Raw genomic sequence first — 22,368 nt, 5'->3', positions numbered from 1 at the left:
CCGTTAAAAAGAGATGGATAATCCCTCATTTTTATGACGTCACATGGCTGATTTTTGAGACAAAGCTTCAATGATTTGAACATTCTATGATATTAGGAGAAAAAAGGTCATTGCTTTGGCCCCTAAACAGGTACAACTAGTTAGGACATATGGATAAAGGTCGTATAATTAAAAAAGCTATGAAGTCTGTTTGAAGTATGGTAACGTAATCTAACACTTTATTAAGCTACTACTCTTGCTTCGCCTCTAGCCTTTAGAGGAGGGTTTGAAAGGTCAGAAAAATAGCATAGAACCATCCTAACATATTTTTTATTCTTAGAAAAGTATAACTAAATTAGACAAACAACTTTCGATATTTTTAGCTTTGGACAAATGAAAACCTTACTAACTTTTACAATGATATACAATCTATTTTAGAGCTCGATCTTTAAATCATTTTAGTGGTGAGCCAGATCGGGGTGAGCCGAATTTCAGCCAATCACAGCGCGGCATTTCATAAAATGCTGTACTCTCATTGGTGGAAAGTTGGCTCACCCCGATCTGGCTCACCACTAAAATGAATTAAAGATCCAGCTCTAGTAATGATAGGGGCATAATGGGATAAGACAATGGTCAATAAATTTATGTACATCCCAAATGATGATTCATAAAATTACCCCTTATGTAGATTGAAATTATTGGTAAAAACTTTTGAACACTCACTTAAATGAACGAACCAATAAAAATTCACTGAATTCCTCATAGTTGTTAAGTCGACGAATAAGAAAATATTATTATAAAACTTTGGGGGCAGGTGAAATAAACAGTCTATTGTCCCCCCTCTCTCATTCTATCTCTTTCTCTCTCTCTCTCTCTCTCTCTCTCTCTCTCTCTCTCTCTCTCTCTCTCTCTCTCTCTCTCTCTCTCTCTCTCTCTTTCTCTCTCTCTCCCTATCTCTCTCTCTCTGTAGTAATGATGTTTTTACTGCATAAAAAATATTTTCTCCTCCCTGCAACTAAATATGAAAAGGTCACTTTATTTTAAACATTATTTAAACTAAAAGAAATTTAAATTATTTATTTCGATAGAAAAAACTTTCATATTAGATTTTCTATATTTAGTTGACTGCTGTGTTTTTTAGTCGTAACGGATTACTTTTTATTTGTATGTTTATATAAGAATTGCCAATTTAGTTTCAAATTCTGAACAGAACGTGCGACGTTCAGACTAATATTAAATAAAGAACAAAGAGCGAGGGGACAATGGGCTGTTATTACACTAGTCCCCAAAGGTTTATAAAAAAAACTTTCTTATTCGTTAAAAACTTTGGGGACTTTAGTGAATTTTGATTGATTTATTAACTTAAGTGTTCAAACGTTTCAACCATTAACTTTATGTTATAGAAGGTTCAACTTTGTGTATCATCATTGGGGATGTACAATTTATAGGCCATTGTCTTATCCCTTTAGATCCCAGAAAATTTAGAAGTATTAATCTAAAGTTTTATAGTGTCCCTTTAATTAAGTTTAAAAATAGTATAAAATTAATAACAAAATATGCAGTTACGCGATTATTACTACGCTGAACTGAACATACATTTTTAAATCTTCCAAAATATTTGTAAAAATCCTTTAAAATTAAGATTGATTTCAAACTCGAAACAATTTGTAATGTCTGAAATGTGAAATTTATATTTTGTTTGTGAGTTAACATCTTATTTTTAATTAGGTTATATTTTTTCGTGGCATTGCTATTCTATGACTATCAACTATGTCTGTGCGTCCATCCGTAGATGTCTAGGGCTATGTAAATTATCTTTATATGTTTACTGTACTATAAGTTACTGTTTCTTTTTTGTAAAATACTAACTACTTACTTTTTATTAGATCAATATTAGAAAAGACATTTTACAGTAAATTATGCTAGTACCCAAAGTTTTTAATTCGTTGAACTTTTATAATTTTTTTTATAGCATTGTATGCATAATCCTTAGTGTCTAAACTTTTCCACCAATAAATTATAGATTGGTATATTTCCTTTGTAGTTCAAAGTTAAAAGCGATTGGAAAAACATTCAAGAGCTGTTTTAAGATACTAATAAACATAAAAGTTATTAAAATATTTCAGAAATGTAAATGTTGAAAGAAAACTTGTATTTTCTACTTAGACATGAAAGGTAATTATTTTTTTAACGTGAAGCTTTTCTATAAATAGGGTAGGTCCGTCCGTCCGTACGTCCGCAACGGTTAGCTTTTTTCGTTAATTTAGGCATGTTAGAATTGTCCTATCGATTTCAAACTTTGTATGGTGATTCCTGTAGTAGTTAGGTCAATTTAAGAAAACGTAACAACTCTATAATCGTTACCAGAATGTCCGTACGTCCATTTTAAAAATGTTTTGGAGTGATGATTCTTGAGACAGCAATGTACAATGTTATAAACAAATCATCTCTATAATTAAATGCTGAAAATGCAAGTAGACATTTTATATTTTAAAAATAGATTGTCTGTTTTGGAACAGGGTTATATATCACACTGAATGTGAAAGTTATAAGATGAAGATTTTACTGAGGCCTACATGTGGCTGCCGAGCCTGTTTTTTAACCTTTTATGATAATTTTAATTATTTGAAGAAAAAAAAAAAAATTTTATTTTAGGGTTATTGTTACAATGTTTCTTAACACTGATATTGCCTTGGCTTTCCAACGGTGTTTCTTATAATGCTAGGTAAGTTTTTTTTAACTATATCCAAAAAAGTAACCAAAGTTTTACAGCAACGTTGGGTACTTTCATTAAATTTTAATGATTGGTACCAAACTAGTTTTAACTTGTCAACAAATAGTTCTTATCAACAGTAAGGGGTAATTTTGTTAATTCACTAAGAGGATATATTTTAATTTATCATCCATTGTCTTATCCCTTAAGATCCCTACTACCTCATAAAGGTCAAACTAACAATTTGTTGTAAGATTTGTCTACTTTGGGAATAACTGTTTTAGTGGCGTTCTTTGTGCTGGTCCCCAAAATCTTTAAAATTAGCCAAAACAATAAAAGTTGCATAGTTTCTAGTACCCAAAGTATAAGACAGCAAGAAATATATTTTTTAGATCCATTGTCTTATCCCTTAAGATCCCTAATACTTCTTTAAGGTCAATTTTGCAATTTGTTTACTTTTGGAATAATTGGTTTAGCGGCATTCTTTTCTGCGGTGGTCCCCAAAATCTTTAAAATTAGCCAAAATAATAAAAGTTGCATAGTTTCTAATGCCCAAATATTGATTTTATATCCATTATCATATCCTTTCAGATCCCTGATACTTCTACAAAAGGTCAAACTAACAATTTGTTGTAAGATTTGTCTCCTTCACAGTGGGATCCAGTGGGACATCCAAAAAATTTAAAATTGACTTTTATCTATCCTAGGAATTAATAATGGCTGTAAGTAGACAGCTAGAAAAGAAATTTTTAAAAAATATTCATTTTTGGCGGATTTATGCCATTTTTAAAAAAGGTAGTGAAAAATTTCTTTTCAGTTTTGATGATTTTCCAGATTTTTTTACACAATTTTTTCAAAGCAACAAAAAATACATTTATGTTCATCTTATGAAAATAATTTTTGATTGAGGTACTTTTCAGATACCTGTACCAATGTCTAATTAAAGAAAAATTTAAAAAAAATATTTTTTTGGTGGTGTAAATTGACATTTTGTGAGAAAGTTTCACCAAAAATATTAAGATTTTTAACCCCAAAAAATCAGTTATCTCCATTTTACCCAAAAACGGCCAGGATGCCCCGGGTTTTGAAATAACAATATTAATATGCAACATGTATTGTGTTTAAAACAGTTTTCATAACCTGGGGCCTCCCGGCCGTTTTTGAGTAATTGAGCATTTTACATTGCATGGTTTGAACAATTTCGTTCTTGTTAATTTGAAATTTTCCCTCGTTAGAGGGGGAAGGAGTCTTTTTAGAGCTCAAAGTCATCTCTGCAATGTTTTCTAACTTTTTGAGGCGGAACTTTCTTTACTTATGCATTATTTGCCTCCGGCCAACCGTTTCGCCGTTATTTGCCGCCGTAGGTGTGATTTTTAACGATTTTTGCCGTTCTCGCGGTTTTAATGGACATTTAAGGGAACAAGGAGTCCTTAAAAAAAGATGACTTATAAATACTTTTATTTTAGCAATTAAATTTGCTAAATTTCATGTGTTCTGAAAAAAATTGTATTTCTAACTGGTTTTGGTTCAGCAGAAATTTAAATTCGGGGATTAATTATAATATTGCAAAAACATTATATATGCGTCTGAGAGAGAGAGAGAAATATACGTTTGAGAGAGAATATAATATAAGCAATTATGTTTATATTCTTATACAAACTTTAAATGAAGATAGCTAGACTTAGAATAAAGGTATTAACACAAAATCAAAAGTGTTTTGAAAATTATGTTATTGTTGTTTATATCTGTAAAAAAAACATTAGAAAACATGCCTTATTAGTGTCCTATTTTACTTATACTGGACCTACCTAAAAATGCCGGGACTCGAACTGGGTGCACCTGACGCTATATTCATGTTCACAAACATTGTTTGCATTGAAGAAATATTTACATAAACGTTTATTTTGTTAAAATATTCCTATCCTAACTAAAGTTATGAAGGTTTATATATTTTTTAAAAATAGGGTAGCTTCGCTCCTCCAAAACCGCCAGACGTACTTACCAAATGCACATTAGAAGTTAACAGGAGCAAAATTTATGTTATTTTTGAGTTAAAGCAAAAGAAATTACCTCATTTCGTCAAATACAAGCTTTTTTATTGATGTTTACTTTTGTCTACCCTTAATGTCTCGTTTTTTGGCAAAAGATCCCACTGTGTCCTTTTTGAATAATTGGTTTAGCGGCATCCTTTTCTGCAGTGGTCTCCAAAATCTTTAAAGTTAGACAAAATAATAAAAGTTGCATATGTTCTAGTGCCCAAAGTACTAGACAGCATGAAATATTATTTTTATACCTATAGTCCAATACCTGTATACCTGATTTCTTACACCTTACCTAAAAGGTCTAACTCGCAATTTGTTGTACTCAAAACTATGACTGACAGCTTGTTTATATTAGCAACATATTTCGCGCTAGTTAAACTTTTTGCATGCAGGTGATGTGTGCTTTCAATTCTGCACATGTATCACTTTATCGAGCCACTAGCGACTTCGCCCCTGGCGTCTAATAATGGATATAGAATATGTGGATATATTGACAATGGAAAATTTGTCGTCAAATTTAGTTTAGTCAAATCGTTCATCCATTAGAAGGTAAGGGGGTTGGTATGAAGGAAGTGGATTGAGGGTATCCTTATTTTAGCCAGCTGTGAGTATTAATTTATTAGAGTACAAGAAAATCTGGTGCAACATCCAAATATTAATATATCAAGTGTCACATTGACATATGGTCATACGTGGATTTATTGACAGGGGAAAAGTTGTTGTCAATTTGGGTTGCTAAAATGGACCTTATTTATTGGTTGGTTCGTTCATGGAGTAGTAGCTTAGAAGGGGATGGAGTGTGTAATTATTTTAGCCAGCTGGGATTGTCACCTTATTAGGGTACATGAAAATTTGAAATATAAAATGCGGGGAAGGGATTACCCACCCCATATTACATACACCTATGTCAGGAATCTTGAGGGATAAGACAATAGACAATAATTTTATATATATATCCCCATTGATGACAAACAATATTACCCCTTCTGTAGATTATAATTATATGTTGAAAGTTAGTTGTAGTTAGGAACCATAACATACAATACAAGTGCTCAAAAATATTACGATCATTTGGTTATAAAACTTTGAGTACCAGATTAATTTACAATCCATTGTCCCCACACTCCCTGCTACCTATGTTTAGTACACATGTCTAACTTTTCCTCGAATCAAACTTTTTTTTATAGATAGAGCAGTTACTTTATAATTAAGGCGTGTCCGTCCTATAAAATCCTATAAATTAAAGTATAAAGTTGTTTGTGTGTATCTAAAGATCTCTAAACGTTATTGATACTAGTTATTAATGATTAAATATTATTAATGATTTTTGTTTGTATTGTCGAGAAGACAAGTTTTTATTGAAGATTAAAACATTGCCCATTGTCCTATACCTCATACTCGATGAAAACTGGACATTGGAATGTAAATTATACTGATGTTGAGGTTTTATCAATAAATAAATAATTATCTCATTCGTTTCTAGGGACTTATATTTATTGGTCTGTACAGACTAGTAATTTTCAAGCTTTACATTATAAAATATAATAGACATGAGGGTAATTTTGTTTTTCATAATTCATCGTCCAATGTCTTATCTCTTATCCATGAGACTCTGTTAGAAAATAAACAGGGAGGTAGGGGACATTGGGCTGTTTATTACACTAGTCCCCAAAGTTTTATAAAATCGTTTTCTTATTCGTTGACTTTTGGGACTTTATTGAATTTGGATTTTTTTTCATAAAGTTGAGTGTTCAAACATTTCAACCAGAACTTGTCTACGGATAATTTTTGTGTATCAAAATTGTGGTTGTACATCAATTTATTGTCCATTGTCTTATCCCTTAGCCATGAACCTCTGTTAGAATATAAACATTGAGTAAGGTTACAATTAGATTTTTATTACATATTACACTAGTCCCCAAAGTTTTATAAAATCGTAACAAATCGTTAGTTCAACTACTTTGGGGACTTATTATTGAAATTTAAATTATTGAATTTTCTCATTAAGCTGAGTGTCCAAAAGTTTCAACCACAACTTGTCTACGGAAGGGATAATTTTGTGTATAATAATTGGGGATGTACACCCAAGAATAATAAATCTACATCAATTTATTGCACATTGTGTTATTTAATACCTACATTTGAGACAACTTTTACTACACAGAAACTCCCAATTTTCAATAACAACAAAATCCCTGGCCCTCTCGGACAGCTTCGAACCCATAATCTATAGATAAGGAAACCAACATTCTATATACTGAGCTATGGAGGAGACCAATTATCATGTGCAAAATTAGACAATGTACACAAAAATTTATGTCTTATAGTATACTTTAAAATTTCACAAGATTTTATATTGGCCATCTTAGCTCAGGGGTAGAGATGAGGATTCAGTTTTGCATCGATTCAAGTCGGAAGGTTGTCAGTTCGAAACTACCCAAACACTAAATATCATTTTCACTCTCTGATATAATAAGTAATATTTGGTAAAAGTTTACATATTTACATTGTACTAACAGTCACTTAAAATATCAAAAAGCTATTTTTTTAAATTTGTTTTCGTAAGTCTTGAACTCGCATACAAGGTAGACAAGGAAATTAACTGAAAAAGAAATAGATCTCAGCCAGGATTTGAACGCTCGATCATTGTAATCAATAGCCAGTACTTTGCCCACTGAGCTATGGAGGACACCAACTTTCATGCTCAAAATTAGACAATGTAGACAAAAATTTATGTCTTATAGTATACTTTAAAATTTCACATGTTTTCATAATGGTCATCTTAGCTTAGGGGTAGAGATGAGGATTCAGTTTTGAAATGATTCAAGTCGGAAGGTTGTCAGTTCGAAACTACCCAAACACTAAATATCAGTTTCACTCTCTGATATAATAAGTAATATTTGGTAAAAGTTTACATATTTACATTGTACTAACAGTCACTTAAAATATCAAAAAGCTATTTTTTAAAATTTGTTTTCGTAAGTCTTGAACTCGCATCCAAGGTAGACAAGGAAATTAACTGAAAAAGAAATAGATCTCAGCCAGGATTTGAACGCTCGATCATTGTAATCAATAGCCAGTACTTTGCCCACTGAGCTATGGAGGACACCAAGTTTCATGCTCAAAATTAGACAATGTAGACAAAAATTTATGTCTTATAGTATACTTTAAAATTTCACATGTTTTCATAATGGTCATCTTAGCTTAGGGGTAGAGATGAGGATTCAGTTTTGAAACGATTCAAGTCGGAAGGTTGTCAGTTCGAAACTACCCAAACACTAAATATCAGTTTCACTCTCTGATATAATAAGTAATATTTGGTAAAAGTTTATATAATTACATTTACATTGTATTAACAGTCACTTAAAATATCAAAAAGCTATTTTTTAAAATTTGTTTTTCGTAAGTCTTGAACTCGCATCCAAGGTAGACAAGGAAATGAATTGAAAAAAATAAACCATAGCCGGAATTAGAACGCTCGATTATTATAACCAGTAACCAACACTCTCCCACTGAACTATGGAGGACACCAATTATCATATTCAAAATTAGACAATGTATACAAAAATTTATGTCTTATAGTATACTATAAAATTTCACATGTTTTCATAACGGTCATCTATCTAAACTATTATAGTTTAGCGTAAGCGGGTTAATTTTTAAAAATTTGACGCGGCAAGAAATTACACATGTTGGGGTGTTAATTCAACAATCAACATGTTTAAAAATCATACCTATTTAATGTCGTCTTTGTAAAAATTATTAGATTAATTTTAAATTGAATATTAAACATGCCAATAAGATACGTAAAGTACTTTCTGAGATATTTATCTTATCTTAAAAAAAATCTTTCTTTATTTTACTTTCCGTACATATATAATATATATAGTAAATACACATATAATAATCCTAAAAACGATATTCTTTTAACAATATACATCAAAAAACAGTAAAGGAAAAATAGGGTTCTCCAAATACTTTTTTTTACAATTTAAGATATTCAATAAATTAAAACAAAAGAGTATTTTAATGTCGGCGGAACGTTTTTTAGCTCTTATAACAATATTTTTAACAAAAATTTGGTGTAATTTAATATCGGCATAATAGTTTTAGCTATTATAATAATATTTATAAAAGAAATTTGGTAAACCCTCTCCCACCCATTCCCCAAATTTCAATTTCTATCCCCTCTTATAATATTCAGAGATTAATAGTCGGGGATTGGAAAATGGAAGAAAAAGATTAATAGTAGGGTAAAAGACAATGGAAGAAAAAGATTAATATTCAAGGAAAGAACAATGGAAGAAAAAGGAGGGTTGATTAACCCCCATTATTAATTTTGTTGTGGGTTGTGAAAACATGACCAATTTTTGTTTGTTATTAGTGCGGCTTTTGTGGCACAGGGGTACGGTGTACGGCTAAGGTCGTGGTTATTCAAGATCGACTCCAAGCAGAGACATTAATTTTCAAAAAAAAATTTTGTTTAACATAACAGACTGAAAAATATATTTAACATCTTATTATATCCAGTTTTCTATGAATATAAAAATGCACAATCATTTCAGATTAAAGCCAGTGTTATATAATAATAGTTAATAATACGATGCTTTAAATAACTATTATATTACTCTCCCTACCCTCCAAACATACAAACACACAGACAAATATCCTGTTACTTTATAAAATTTTGATTTTTATATCCGCAAGATATTAAGTGACTTCAAAATTAGTTTTATTTTATTAATTACCGATATTGTTTACAATATCATAAAAAGAAATATTCTTTAGAATATTTAAAGCCAAGGAAGTCGGTTCGAGGCTTGGCGAAATTTTTTTTTTAAATTGCTTTTTTAAAGATTTTAAGTGACTTTTCAAAATTAGTTTTAGTTTTATTTTATTTATTTAATAAAAAATTCAATTTTTTTAAAGGAAATAAAAAAAATGTTTATTTTAACAACAAGAATTGAACCTCTGATCTTCGTACCCCATTATCTCATATCATACCACTACGCTATGAAAGAATAGCTATAAGAAGCAATATCAATAATGTATTATAACAGAAGGAAACAATAATTTTCACTAATTTATCTAAACCTGGATGGTACATCCAGGCATTTCTAGTTCCCTATATACTAGACTATAAAAGTTGGAAAGATTTTTAATCAATATAATAGATTTGAAATCTGCATAAAATTTTAAGGAATTTTTATAAAATTAGTTTTTTATATAATTCTTTATTTAAAGGCGCAAATACAAATTAAGTTAAATAATTTTGAGATCTGTGATTGGTGGATTGAAAACTATCTGCGCTCTGATTGGAGAAGCTTAAGTGACGTACATCATTCAACCAATTAGAGCGTAGGTAGTTTCCAATCCAGCTATCCTATTGGTCAAAATTTATTAACTTAAATCGTATTTGCGCCTTTAAATAAAGAATTATATAAAAAACGAATTTTATAAAAAATCCTTAAAATTTTATGCAGATTTCAAATCTATTATATTGATTAAAAATCTTTAAAACTTTTATAGTCTACTATATACATAATACTCTGTTAGAATATAAATCATGAATGTTTTGTTTATTATGACGCAATTATATAAATACATTAAATTCAGGGAGGGAGGGGACATTGGACTAGAAATTTCACGGGTACCCAAAGTTTTATAATAACGTTTTCTTATTCGTTGACATTACAAATTCGGTGACTTTAGTTAGTTCAAGTTGAGTGTCCAAACATTTCAACTACTAATTATAATCTACAAAACTGTACATTACACTGCACTGGTACCCAAAGTTTTACGATAACGGTCTCCTAATTGCCGAGTTAAAATGTTCGTTCTTTTATTAAATATAAATTTGTAGGTCCAAAGGGTTATTTATCTGCATAAGAATGAACTGAAAACAAGGATGACACCATCAGAACGTTAGAATGTACTCATTTAAAATATATAAAAAAAAACATGAAGAAAAAACAACAGACGGGGTCGGGTAGTGCAGGGAGGGAGGGGACATCAGGCTGTTTATTTCACTAGTCCCCAAAGTTTTCTGATAACCTTTTCTTATTCGTAGGCTATTCAATTTTGGAGACATTTATTGAATTTTGATTGGTTGGTTTATTAATTTGAGTGTCCAAACGTTTCAACTACTAATTGCAATCTATTGAAAGGGTAATTTTGTGTATTGTAATTGGGGAGGTACATCAATTTATCCCTATTATTATCCCTTTAGATCCTTTTAGGTAAAATATTAGTGAATTTAATCCTATATCGAACCTAATTAAACCATTATTTTACACATTAATCACAGGAATCTTTTTTTAATTTTTCAAAATTTTTGTTATAACACAAAAACAATATATATATATTATTACTTGGATGTTGCACCAGATTTTTATGTACTCTAATAAAGTAATTTTTACTACAATGACAATACCACCCATTTTACTACATCCCCTCCCCTCCTGCTAGATGATCGAACTGGCCAAGAAATGAGATCCATAGAAGAATACTAATTTGACTACAAATTTTCGCCTGTCAATATATCCACGTATTTTATATCCATTAACTATAAAAAAATATTTGAAACTAAAGAATAGCTTCGCTACAAACAATCTTGTAGCCTTATTATCCTAAGGGTGTTTTTATAAATCTTTGTAAGCCTAGCTCCAAGAAAATATGCTTATTTTAATAACAAGAATGACAACATCCATATACAATATACATCCACTAGCAGCTACGCCCTTAGAGGCCTCTAGGAGCACTTGAGGGGGATGGGAATTTTACCTTGTTATCCTAAGGGTGTTTTTGTAAATCTTTGTAAGCCTAGCTCCAAGGAAATATGCTTACTTTAATAACAAGTAACACAACATCCATATTCAATAAACATCCACTAGCAGCTAAGCACCTAGAGGCCTCTAGGGGCACTTGAGGGGAATGGGAATTTTACCTTGTTATCCTAAGTGTGTTTTTATAAATCTTTGGAAGCTTAGCTCTAAGAAAATATGCTTATTTTAAAAATAAGTAAGACAACATCCATATACAATTTACATCCACTAGCAGTTACGCCTCCTAGAGGCCTCTAGGAGCACTTGAGGGGGATGGGAATTTTACCCTGTTTTCATAAGGGTGTTTTTATAAATCTTTGTAAGCCTATCTTCAAGGAAATATGCTTATCTTAATAACAAGGATGACAACATCCATATACAATATACATCCACTAGCAGCTACGCCCACTCGAGGCCTCTAGGAGCACTTGAGGGGGATGGGTATTTTACCTTGTTATTCTAAGGGTGTTTTTTTATAAATCTTTGGTAGCCTAGCTCCAAGGAAATATGCTTATTTTAATAACAAGTAAGACAACATCCATATACAATATACATCCACTATCAGCTACGCCCGCTCGATGCCTCTAGGAGCACTTGAGGGGGATGGTAATTTTACCTTATTGTCCTATGATGTTTTTATAAATCTTTGTAAGCCTAGCTCCAAGGAAATATGCTTATTTTAATAACAAGGATGACAACATTCATATACAATATACATCCACTAGCAGCTACGCCCCTAGAGGCATCTAGGAGCACTTGAGGGGGATGGTAATTTTACCTTATTATTATAAGGATATTTTTATAAATCTTTGTAAGCATAGCTCCAAGGAAATATGCTTACTTTAAAAACAAGGATGACAACATCCATATACAATATATGTACATTCACTATCAGCTACGCCCACTTGAGGCCTCTAGGAGCACTTTAGGGGGATGGTAATTTTACCTTGTTATCCTAAGGATGCTTTAATAAATCTGTGTAAGCCTAGCTCCAAGAAAATATGCTTATTTTAATAACAAGGATGACAACATTTATATACAATATACATCCACTAGCAGTTACGCCTCTTAGAGGCCTCTAGGGGCACTTGAGGGGGATGGGAATTTTACCTTGTTATCCTAAGGGTGTTTTTATAAATCTTTGTAAGCCTAGCTCCAAGGAAATATGCTTATTTTAATAACAAGGATGACAACATCCATATACAATATACATCCACTAGCAGCTACGCCCCTCGAGGCCTCTAGGCCTCCTAAAGATGTTTTTATAAATCTTTGTAAGCCTAGCTCCAAGGAAATATGCTTATTTTAATAACAAGGATGACAACATCCATATACAATATGCATCCACTAGCGGATACGCCCCCTCGAGGCCTCTAGGGGCACTTGAGGGGGTTGGGAATGTTGCCTTATTATCCTAGGGGTGTTTTTTTATAAATCTTTGTAAGCCTAGCTCCAAGGAAATATGCTTATTTTAATAACAAGAACGACAACATCCATATACAATATACATTTACTAGCAGCTAAGCACCTAGAGGCCTCTAGGGGCACTTGAGGGGGATGGAAATTTTACCTTGTTATCCTAAGGGTGTTTTTATAAATCTTTGTAAGCCTAGCTCCAAGGAATTATGCTTACTTTAATAACATGGATGACAACATCCATATACAATATACATCCACTAGCAGTTACGCCTCCTCGAGGCCTCTAGGGGCTTTTGAGGGGGGGGGTGTATTTGATCTTCTCATTTTCATTTTAGTTAGGAAAAGAACAATTTATCTAGAGAGGGTTGTGGTAACCCACTCAAAATGGTTATATATCTTCCCAGGACCTAGAATCTAGATTGTAAAGAAGTATCATATTGGTTCAGCGGTTAGCGAGATCCTTCGGTACAAACAGACAGACAAACCAACTCTTAGACATTATGTTGTTTTTTATATAAGGAATACATATGTATTATATACATATTACATATATGCTATTGTACCAAATAGGTCTTTTCGCGCATTTATAAGCAGTAGCACTGCGCTATAAATGGGTATTATTCTGTCATACATATAAAAATAATTGGTAAGCCTTAGTAGGATGGTTTTAGAAACTATAGAGGTGATATTGGACTGTAAATTACACTGGTACCCAATGTTGTATCAACACATAATCTATTTGTTGTCTTAAAAACTTTGAGTACTTTTATTATTTTTTTTTATTGTGCATCAACATAGTAATAAATAGCAATATATCGTCCATTGTCTTATCCATTGATATCCCTGTTTTTTTAGAAAATGTTTAGAAAATTTTTGCAACAGTTTACCGTGAACTATATAACAAGATTTAAAAGAGTACAAAATTCATGGATCGAGGTAGAGGACATGGGGCTGTTTATTACACTAGTTCCCAAAGTTTTATAATAATGTTTTCTTATTTGTTGACTCAATACCTTTGGGGACTTTAATTGAATTTTGATTGGTTGGTTCATTAGGTCCAAAAATTTAAATAACTAATTGCAATCTAAAGGTAGGAATATTTTGTGTAAAATCATTTAGGATGTACATTATTTAATTTATCGGCAATTGTCTTAACCCTTCAGATCCCTGACAAAGTTGTATGCATAAAGCAGTATAAGCAGGAATCTAAAGGGATAAGACAATGATAGATACTTTGATGTACATCCCCAATGATAATACTCAAGGTTACTCAATTTAAAGATTTCAATTATTGGTTGAAACGTTTATACACTTAACTTTATGTATAAACCAATAAAATTCAATATAAGTCCCAAAAGGTTTTAACCCAACGAATAAAAAAAAATTTATATAAAACTTTGAAGACTTGTGTAATAAACAATCCAATGTCCCATCCCTCCCTGATAAAAGCAGTGTAAGCAGGAATCTCAAGGGATAAGACAATGAGTGATAGATTTAGGTCAAGTCATATTTATGAAAAACAAAACTACCATTTTTGTATATTAAAATAGTTGATTGTACAACCCCATCATGATTTGTTTAGATATTACATACTAGCGGCTTCGCCCCTAGCCTCTAGGGGCTTTGCCCCAAGAGGTTTGATCAACCTAATTTTTTGTATTTTAGATTTAAAAAGAAAAAGTAAAAAATTTTTTTTTTTTTGGGGGGGGGGTATTTTTCATTTTTTGTGGAGGTTAGGGGTGTCCCACCCCCCAAGAAAATAGCTTAAAACCATCACAGGACCAGTAGGTATATTCCCTAAAGAGTAGAGCCCAATCGGTTCAGTGGTTACTGAGATCTTAAGCTTCAGACGGACAGACAGACGGACAGACCGACAGACGGACAGACAGACGGACAGACATCGTTCTACTTTATATTATAGATAGATTTAAACTTTGGCGGCCAGTGAAATTTTAAATCCAATGGTCCCTCCTTTCTGATAAATTGTAACTATACGCACAAAATTTGCTAGTTTGTACATACCAATCAAGATTTATCAAAAGTGTTCAAAAATTCTAAAACCAAACAAATGTATAAAAATGATTTTAAAACTTTGGGGACCAATCAAATTTTCAATCCATTGTTCTTTCTCTCCTTGAGAATAAATAACTTTACACAAAACACAATTGTCGTGCTTTCTTGCGATTTTTAAACTTTTATTGAATATTCAGGGATTTTAAGGGATAAGACAATTGTCGTTACATAATTTTCAACTTTCCACCGGTAATTATTATATACATCCTCCTATTATAAAAAGTGTAAGGTTTTTTGGTCTAAGATTAAGTTCTCAATAAATACTGAACTGATTAGCTTTCGAATTTAAGCAAATTTTAATTTAGGTCCATTGATGGTTCTAAAATATTTTTGTAGTCTATCCCTACCCTCCCCGAAAATATAATAGATTGAGGGAAATATTGTACAGTGTACTTTCCCATAAATGTGCCTATCAAGTGCTAATCTCCCACCCCCCTCCCCTAATCTTCAAATGTGAAGAGCCAACCTAACCTAATCTGAAGTAAAAAAAAAACAACGAAAAACTAACCCATCTTCAATTTTCGATCAAAATACTAGGGGAGAGGGATGAATTTGTATTTGATAAGACATTTTAAGGAAAATAACCATATATATTCATAAAATTTTAAGTTTGATGTATGAACTTTCAACATGCACCAGTAATTTTTCAAATATTTCCAGGGATCTAAAAGGATAAGACAATTGCCAATAAATGGGTGTATTTCCCTAATTATCACCCCTTTTTGTAGATTACAATTTTTGGTTGATATGTTTGGATGCTCAACTCAATGAACTTTCAACATGGCTCATTATTTACGAAAAAAACATTTTTCTGCATGAGGTCTCAGATTTTGATACAAACTCCCAGTCCCCTTTATTTGGTCATAAAACTAAGGGCTGGGTGATTTTTAACCTTTTTAATTCATTTAAAGTCCGATTTTTTGCGCATTTTCTCACTGTGGTGTTTTCACAATGAAAAAAAGGCATTTTTTCGTGATTTTCAAATTTAAAATTTTTACATTAATTTTCAATTTACAGACATGGTTTATATATCAAATTAATCCCCCAGATGGGTACAATATAGAAATTTTCTTAAAAATCACAAAAATCAAGAATTACAGGGTGTCCCAACAAAAATGTCAAAACACGTTGTTTGAACTTTTGACACTGTCAGGAAACGAATTTTGCCCATTTGTTATTTATGCATCAACTGCCTCCGGCGAAGCGTTTTGCCGTTATTCACCGCTAAAGGCGGAATTTTTTACGTTTTTTGCTGTTCTAGAGGTTTTAATGGGCATTTCTGGTAAGAAGGCATTGATTTTTCAAGATCACTCTGAAATACTTTATTTAGGCAATTAAATTTACTAAATTTCATGTGAAGTAAAATTTTTTGTATATACAACTGATTTTTGTCAAGATGGATTTCAATTGTTAAAACAAGAAAATGAAGTGAATATAATATTAATAATTGATATAACATTAGTAATAAAAGAAACATAAATCACGTCCATTTAAAATTCCTATTGACAAAAATCGGTTAGATATACAAAAAATTTGACTTTACATGAAATTTAGTAAATTTAACCCATTAGTGCCGAACCGGGTTTCAAAACCCGGTGCCAGAAAATGTAAAAAAAACATCGTATCAAAGTTCTAAAAAGTGTTCATCTCACTTTTGGCGTTCAAAAATTACATTTTTCGATTTTTGGTCAAAATAACCGAGTTTACACAGGTCAACCGGGTTTTAAAACTGGGGGAAAGCACCAAAAACGGGTGTTAATGCCTGGTTGGTATTTATGGCCAAGCCGAACCGGGTTTTTTTGCAACTTTCCTGTGCACGCCACTAGAGCAAAACAAAAAAATACAAATTCCGTTTTGACCATTATAAAGCTTCCCTGAAACTTACAGCTCGATCGGCCCATAAAAGTGGCGCTCGGCACTAATGGGTTAATTGCCTAAATAAAAGTACTTCAGAGTGATCTTGATAAATCAACGCCTTCTTACCAGAAATGCCCATTAAAACCTCTAGAACGGCAAAAAACGTCAAAAATTCCGCCTTTGGCGGTGAATAACGGCAAAACGGTCCGCCGGAGGCAGTTGATGCATAAATAACAAATAATATGCATTGATAAGTTATACAAAAATGAAGAAAAAGTCTATGTCTCTTAAACGACTCCTACCCCCCAAAAAGGGGCAAAACCCACCATTTTTTAAAAACATGCACAGGGTGTCCCAAAAGTGTGTAAATTTGTAAAATAGGCAAATATTGTTGTTATTAGTCAAAATCTGTACCTATATGACAGTTTTAGGTAACTTATAAAAAGAAATTTAAAAAAAAAAAAAAAAAAAAATTTCCCATTTTTTTGAAAATACAGGGTTTTCAAAAAATATAAAAATTTTAATCTGGTCAGAAACCTCTATGGCCTAACATACTTAGATAATTTGTAGACTAATTTGAAAAAAATAATCAATTTGGACCAATTTTTAGCTCTACAGATGCAAAAATCACTTTTACAGGGTGTTTTAAAATTTCTTCGGTGCCAAATTTTCTTCATATGTATGCTAAAATGGATGATATTCACTCTCAAGGCGAAAAATGGGCAAAATTCGTTTCCTGACAGTGTCAAAAGTTCAAAAAACGTGTTTTGACATTTTTGTTGGGACACCCTGTAATTCTTGATTTTTGTGATTTTTAAGAAAATTTCTATATTGTACCCATTTAATATATAAAACATGTCTGTGAATTGAAAATAAATGTAAAAATTTTAAACTTGAAAATCACGAAAAATGCCTTTTTTTCATTGTGAAAACACCACAGTGAGAAAATGCGCAAAAAATCGGACTTTAAATGAATTGAAAAGGTTAAAAATCACCCAGCCCTTAGTTTTATGACCAAATGAAGGGGACTGGGAGTTTGTATCAAAATCTGAGACCTAATGCAGAAAAATGTTTTTTTCGTAAATAATGAGACACATGCAACATTCAAAGGTGAACCGGAGGTGCGCTGATGGTGCGCCACAGCTACTGCTATAAAACATGGATTTTTAAAAGGTTTTCGGCGCGGTGTTGCTAGATCCCTGGTGACACTCAATAAAATATCGATCCGCACCAGTACAACATTATTACTTAAGCTGTGTCAGTAAGGTATTTTATATAAAATGCCGTGTCAGTACGGTATTTTATATAAAACAATATATAATTTATTTTAAAAATAACTATAAAAATGTTTTCACGATAGTTTTGCAATAAAATATTAAAGTAATTAAAAAAAAATATTTATTTATTAAATAAATCACCCCAGAATGGATCACCAATGGTACTCGCTGAGTAATTTGGCGCGCTGGTACCGCGCTACTGGCCGCGCCGATTCGCCCCATGCCATTTCGATTTAAAGATTGGTATTAATAATCTGATGGTGCGCTGAAATGAATCGCCCTAGTTCAGCGCACCTGTAAACGATTGAAAGATCCAGCTCTGGTGTAATAATAGATGTGGAATTTACGTGTATATTATAAGAAGGAAAACAATTTTATCAAATTAGCTTGTCATTTCCCCTGTTATTATTGGTCAATATTGTAAATAGCCCCGGAACTCCCAAGGAGGGAGGGGACATTTTGCTGTTTATTTCACTAGTTCCCAAAGTTTTGCAATAAGGTTTTCTTAATCGTTGCCTGTACAACTTTGGGGACTTTTATTGAATTGTGGCTAGTTTATTAAATTGATTTTCCAAACGTTTCAACCACTAATTATAATTTACAGAAGGGAATGTACATCAATTTAGCGACCATTGTCTCATCCCTTTAGAGTCCTGATGTACTCCACACCAAGTTAAAACTTTAATTATTTTAAGACAAATACCTAATGTCTATTGATATTCAAAAAACTTAATAATATATTTTTATTTTATTTTTAGGTTTGAAGGTGCAGAATTAATCGAGGGGTCAGGTAAATAAAATTTAAAAAAAAATAATAAGCAAAACAAGGACAAACAAACATTAATACTTATAAATTGACAGCTCGTTTAATTAATGTTGGAATCATCTAACCCTTTCTCTGGAAGTTTAATGAATAACAATCACTCAGAACGTATTAGTTGACTATATTCAAACCCATAATTTTTTCTAGAAGATGAATACATTATAGAAGAAAATTCGAACTTATCAGTGAAACTAATTTGTGAAACAGATGATTTGAATAAACAGACAGGTACCCAAAATAAATATATAAGTAACAGATACCCTGGTGGCGAAGATCATCTATAATTTTAAATGTCCGTCTGAATTTATAGCATTGTTCTAAAGACAGCTTTCCGCAGGTATTAAAATGGAAAACTTCAAAATGAAAACCTGCCCCCTTGTTTTGTTCTTATATTTTTTTGTTTTAATATTCGTGGAAAATTATCTGTAGTACTATGCTACACATGACTTTTCAGTTTGGCTGAAAACCAGTTCTAATCCAGCGGATATTAATCGGTTCCGAAGCCATACTGGAAATATATATACAATTACAAGTTCAGTGTGTGTGTTTACAACTTTGTATGTAGGTGTATGTGTTTACTGGTCTGTACGACTTTATCTATGTCTGTAAGTAAATGTGTGTTTAATAGTCTGTACGGCTTTGTGTGTGTGTGTGCGTGCGGTCAAACAGAAAACAGACAGACATACGGAATACCCTCGCACTAGAGAAGCTTCGCTATTTCGTCGTATTTTCACAGTAGCTTTTGAAAGGTCATTTTAGGTTAGGTTAGGAGTAAATGTTAATGATTGCCCCGCATGGCTACAGCCCCCTGCAAGGGCAAGAAATAGGAGAAAAGCTACTGTGAAAATACGACGAAACCCGCAACTTCGTTTTCTTTCCCTGATTCCATTGATTATATATGTTTGTAGGCCATGATATAATGTGGAACTCAGATTCGGAAGTGTTTTCCAAAGACAAGGTACATAACAGGAGTCTTATGGGATAAGACAATAGGCGATAAATTGTCGTATACCCCAAATTATGATACAGAAAATTACCCTTTCTAAAATTATTGATGGAAATGTCTGATCTCTAGATAGTTTTTGCCAACCAATCAAGATTGTATGCGCAAAGTTAGTAAGTTATTAGAGATGGAAATTTATTTAACGCGCATTGTCTTATTCCTTAAAAAACATCTATTTTTAAAATTGTGAAAGTTTTTCATGAATATTTTGAAATATGATCATAAAATGAAAAAAAAATACTATTTATGATCATTTTTAAGTGGGGTTAAAAAATAATAAAAGTTATAGTTTTAATTATGTTGTTTGTCCTATTCGTGTATCCCTATTGTGTATTTCTTTGGTGAATTAATAAAATTTTCATATTTTTATAGGATGCTGTGCTGTATGAAGAAATAAAAGAGGTAAAGTTCTTAAAACTGTTCTTTCCCTCAAAATGCATATTGAAAACTGAAATATCTCTTTCCCCGTTATTTTTATCTACTATTAACACAAGCCGCACAATTTGAATTTTAAAAATATACGCATTTTGCACACTCTTTAAATTGGTCATGGTCCAAAAATCTTCCAAAAATAGGTACTTTGGAAAAACCGGTTTTTAAGGCATAATTTGTTAAAAATCGCAAAATATTTTTCTCTTATACAAATCGCCCCAACCCAATGAAGAAATTAAGATATAGATTATTAATTTCTGTCAATGGCAAGTGGGTTATATTAAGCAATACTTTTGTCCTATTAAAAAAACACCCTGTAGATTCAAAATAAGAGATAAATCATGCGGTGCATTAACCCTGTGGGGCTAGTCGAACCTGACCTAAAGTAATGAACAAACAAACGAAAAAGACACTCCCTTTTATTTTAAATTTATTTCAATATAAGATAAGTTCAAAGCCACTACGAGATCGAGAAAGAATAGCTATTTATCGCGTTGTATGATAGACAGCTTTCCTCGGATATTAAAATGAAAAATTAAATGATTTGTTAGCTCCTACTGGTAATAATTTTATGTATGATTTTTATCCTAATATTTTTAGAAAATCCCTATAATAAAGTAACAGGATGACTGTTTGTCTGTGTGTTTGTATGTTTATACCAAAGGATCTTGCTAACCGCTGAACCGATATGATTCTCCTTTACAGGGTAACTTTTCATAGGTCCAAGGGGGGTTTATGACTATTTTGGGGGAGGGTATCACCACCCTCCTAAGAGAAATCGCCCCAAGAAAAGAAAAAATCACCCGAACAAATTTTTTTTATTTTACTTTTAAAATCTAATAAAAATGGGTAGTTGAAATCAACACACCCTCCTCCTCGTGTGCCTAAAGAGACCTCTAGGGGCGTAGCCGCTAGTTATATATAATTCATGATTTTTGCTCAGAACCGGTTCTAATCCAGAGGAAATGAATTGGTTTTGTAGCAATAATAGAAAAAATAAGTTCTTTTACAAAAAAAAAGTTTTCCATACAAAGAAAAAATATTTATTCGGACAGCTTGGTAATTTGATTAATAGTTTTAATCAACTTTTTAGAAACATTGTATCTTGGCTCGGCAGTCGTATATTTTTTGTAATGATTGCTAAGAAAATATAAATGAAAAACGAAAACTTAAACTAAAAAGTTTCAAGGAGCGAATTTGCTATATTAAGAAAAAAATATGTGTTTTTTTATTTCCTACTGTGTTTTCTATCTCTCTCTCTATTAATCTAAATTTTTCTTTTATTTCTTCCTATTTTTTCTTTATCTCTTTATTCAGTTTTTGCTTTATTTTTTTTTCTTTCAGACTAACAAACTAAAAGTTACTCTTCACAAAGTTTCGTCCATTTATGTTGGCTTCTATTCTTGTGTATTTAAGGTAAGCTTATTTTAATTAAGGACCAGATAAATATTGTATATATATATCGAAGAATCAATAAATTATTACTTAAATGTGCACCAGATTACCATTTACTTTAAACAAGTGAATCTCACACCTGGCTAAAATAGCGATACCCCCCATTAACCTTCATTACCCCATCCCCTCCCTTCCTATTGGATGAACAAACTGACCAATTAATGAAAAGAATTCATTTCTTACAAAAAGAATAAAATTAAATTGACAAAATGTCTTGTAAAAAACTTTGCTTATAAATAAATTTAACTATTATTATTAATTGGTGTCCGCTGGATTAGAACCGGATTTGCGCCATACTGAAAAATCTGTCATCGTTTTATATACATGCATGATATGATAAATAACAACTCATGGTGATTATCGAAAGCTATTTTTAGGTCAAACTGATTAAAATAGTACTGTAAATAGTTATTAATTCTAGTATACTGGTTTTAATAATTAAAAATAATAATATAAAATTATTAAAATGCC

General features: G+C 31.7%; 1 protein-coding gene across 1 annotated transcript in view; it reads left to right on the top strand.

Annotated features, from left to right (window-relative positions):
• The first annotated feature begins 2,103 nt into the window (after positions 1-2,103).
• Positions 2,104-22,368, top strand: part of LOC145334421 (vascular endothelial growth factor receptor 1-like) — a 51,874-nt gene continuing 31,609 nt past the window's right edge. Inside the window, exons 1-7 of the mRNA XM_080179876.1 lie at positions 2,104-2,154; positions 2,635-2,704; positions 18,943-18,974; positions 19,155-19,235; positions 19,916-19,965; positions 20,383-20,412; positions 21,787-21,858. Of these exons, the coding sequence (XP_080036002.1) occupies positions 2,148-2,154; positions 2,635-2,704; positions 18,943-18,974; positions 19,155-19,235; positions 19,916-19,965; positions 20,383-20,412; positions 21,787-21,858 (342 nt within the window). The 5' untranslated portion in view covers positions 2,104-2,147. The remainder of the gene's footprint in view (positions 2,155-2,634; positions 2,705-18,942; positions 18,975-19,154; positions 19,236-19,915; positions 19,966-20,382; positions 20,413-21,786; positions 21,859-22,368) is intronic.

Source organism: Acartia tonsa, chromosome 12 (genome assembly GCF_053477335.1).
Source record: "Acartia tonsa isolate MP-2025a chromosome 12, ASM5347733v1, whole genome shotgun sequence".
Classification (NCBI taxonomy): domain Eukaryota; kingdom Metazoa; phylum Arthropoda; class Copepoda; order Calanoida; family Acartiidae; genus Acartia; species Acartia tonsa.
This window is presented reverse-complemented; position numbering and strand designations above follow the sequence as displayed.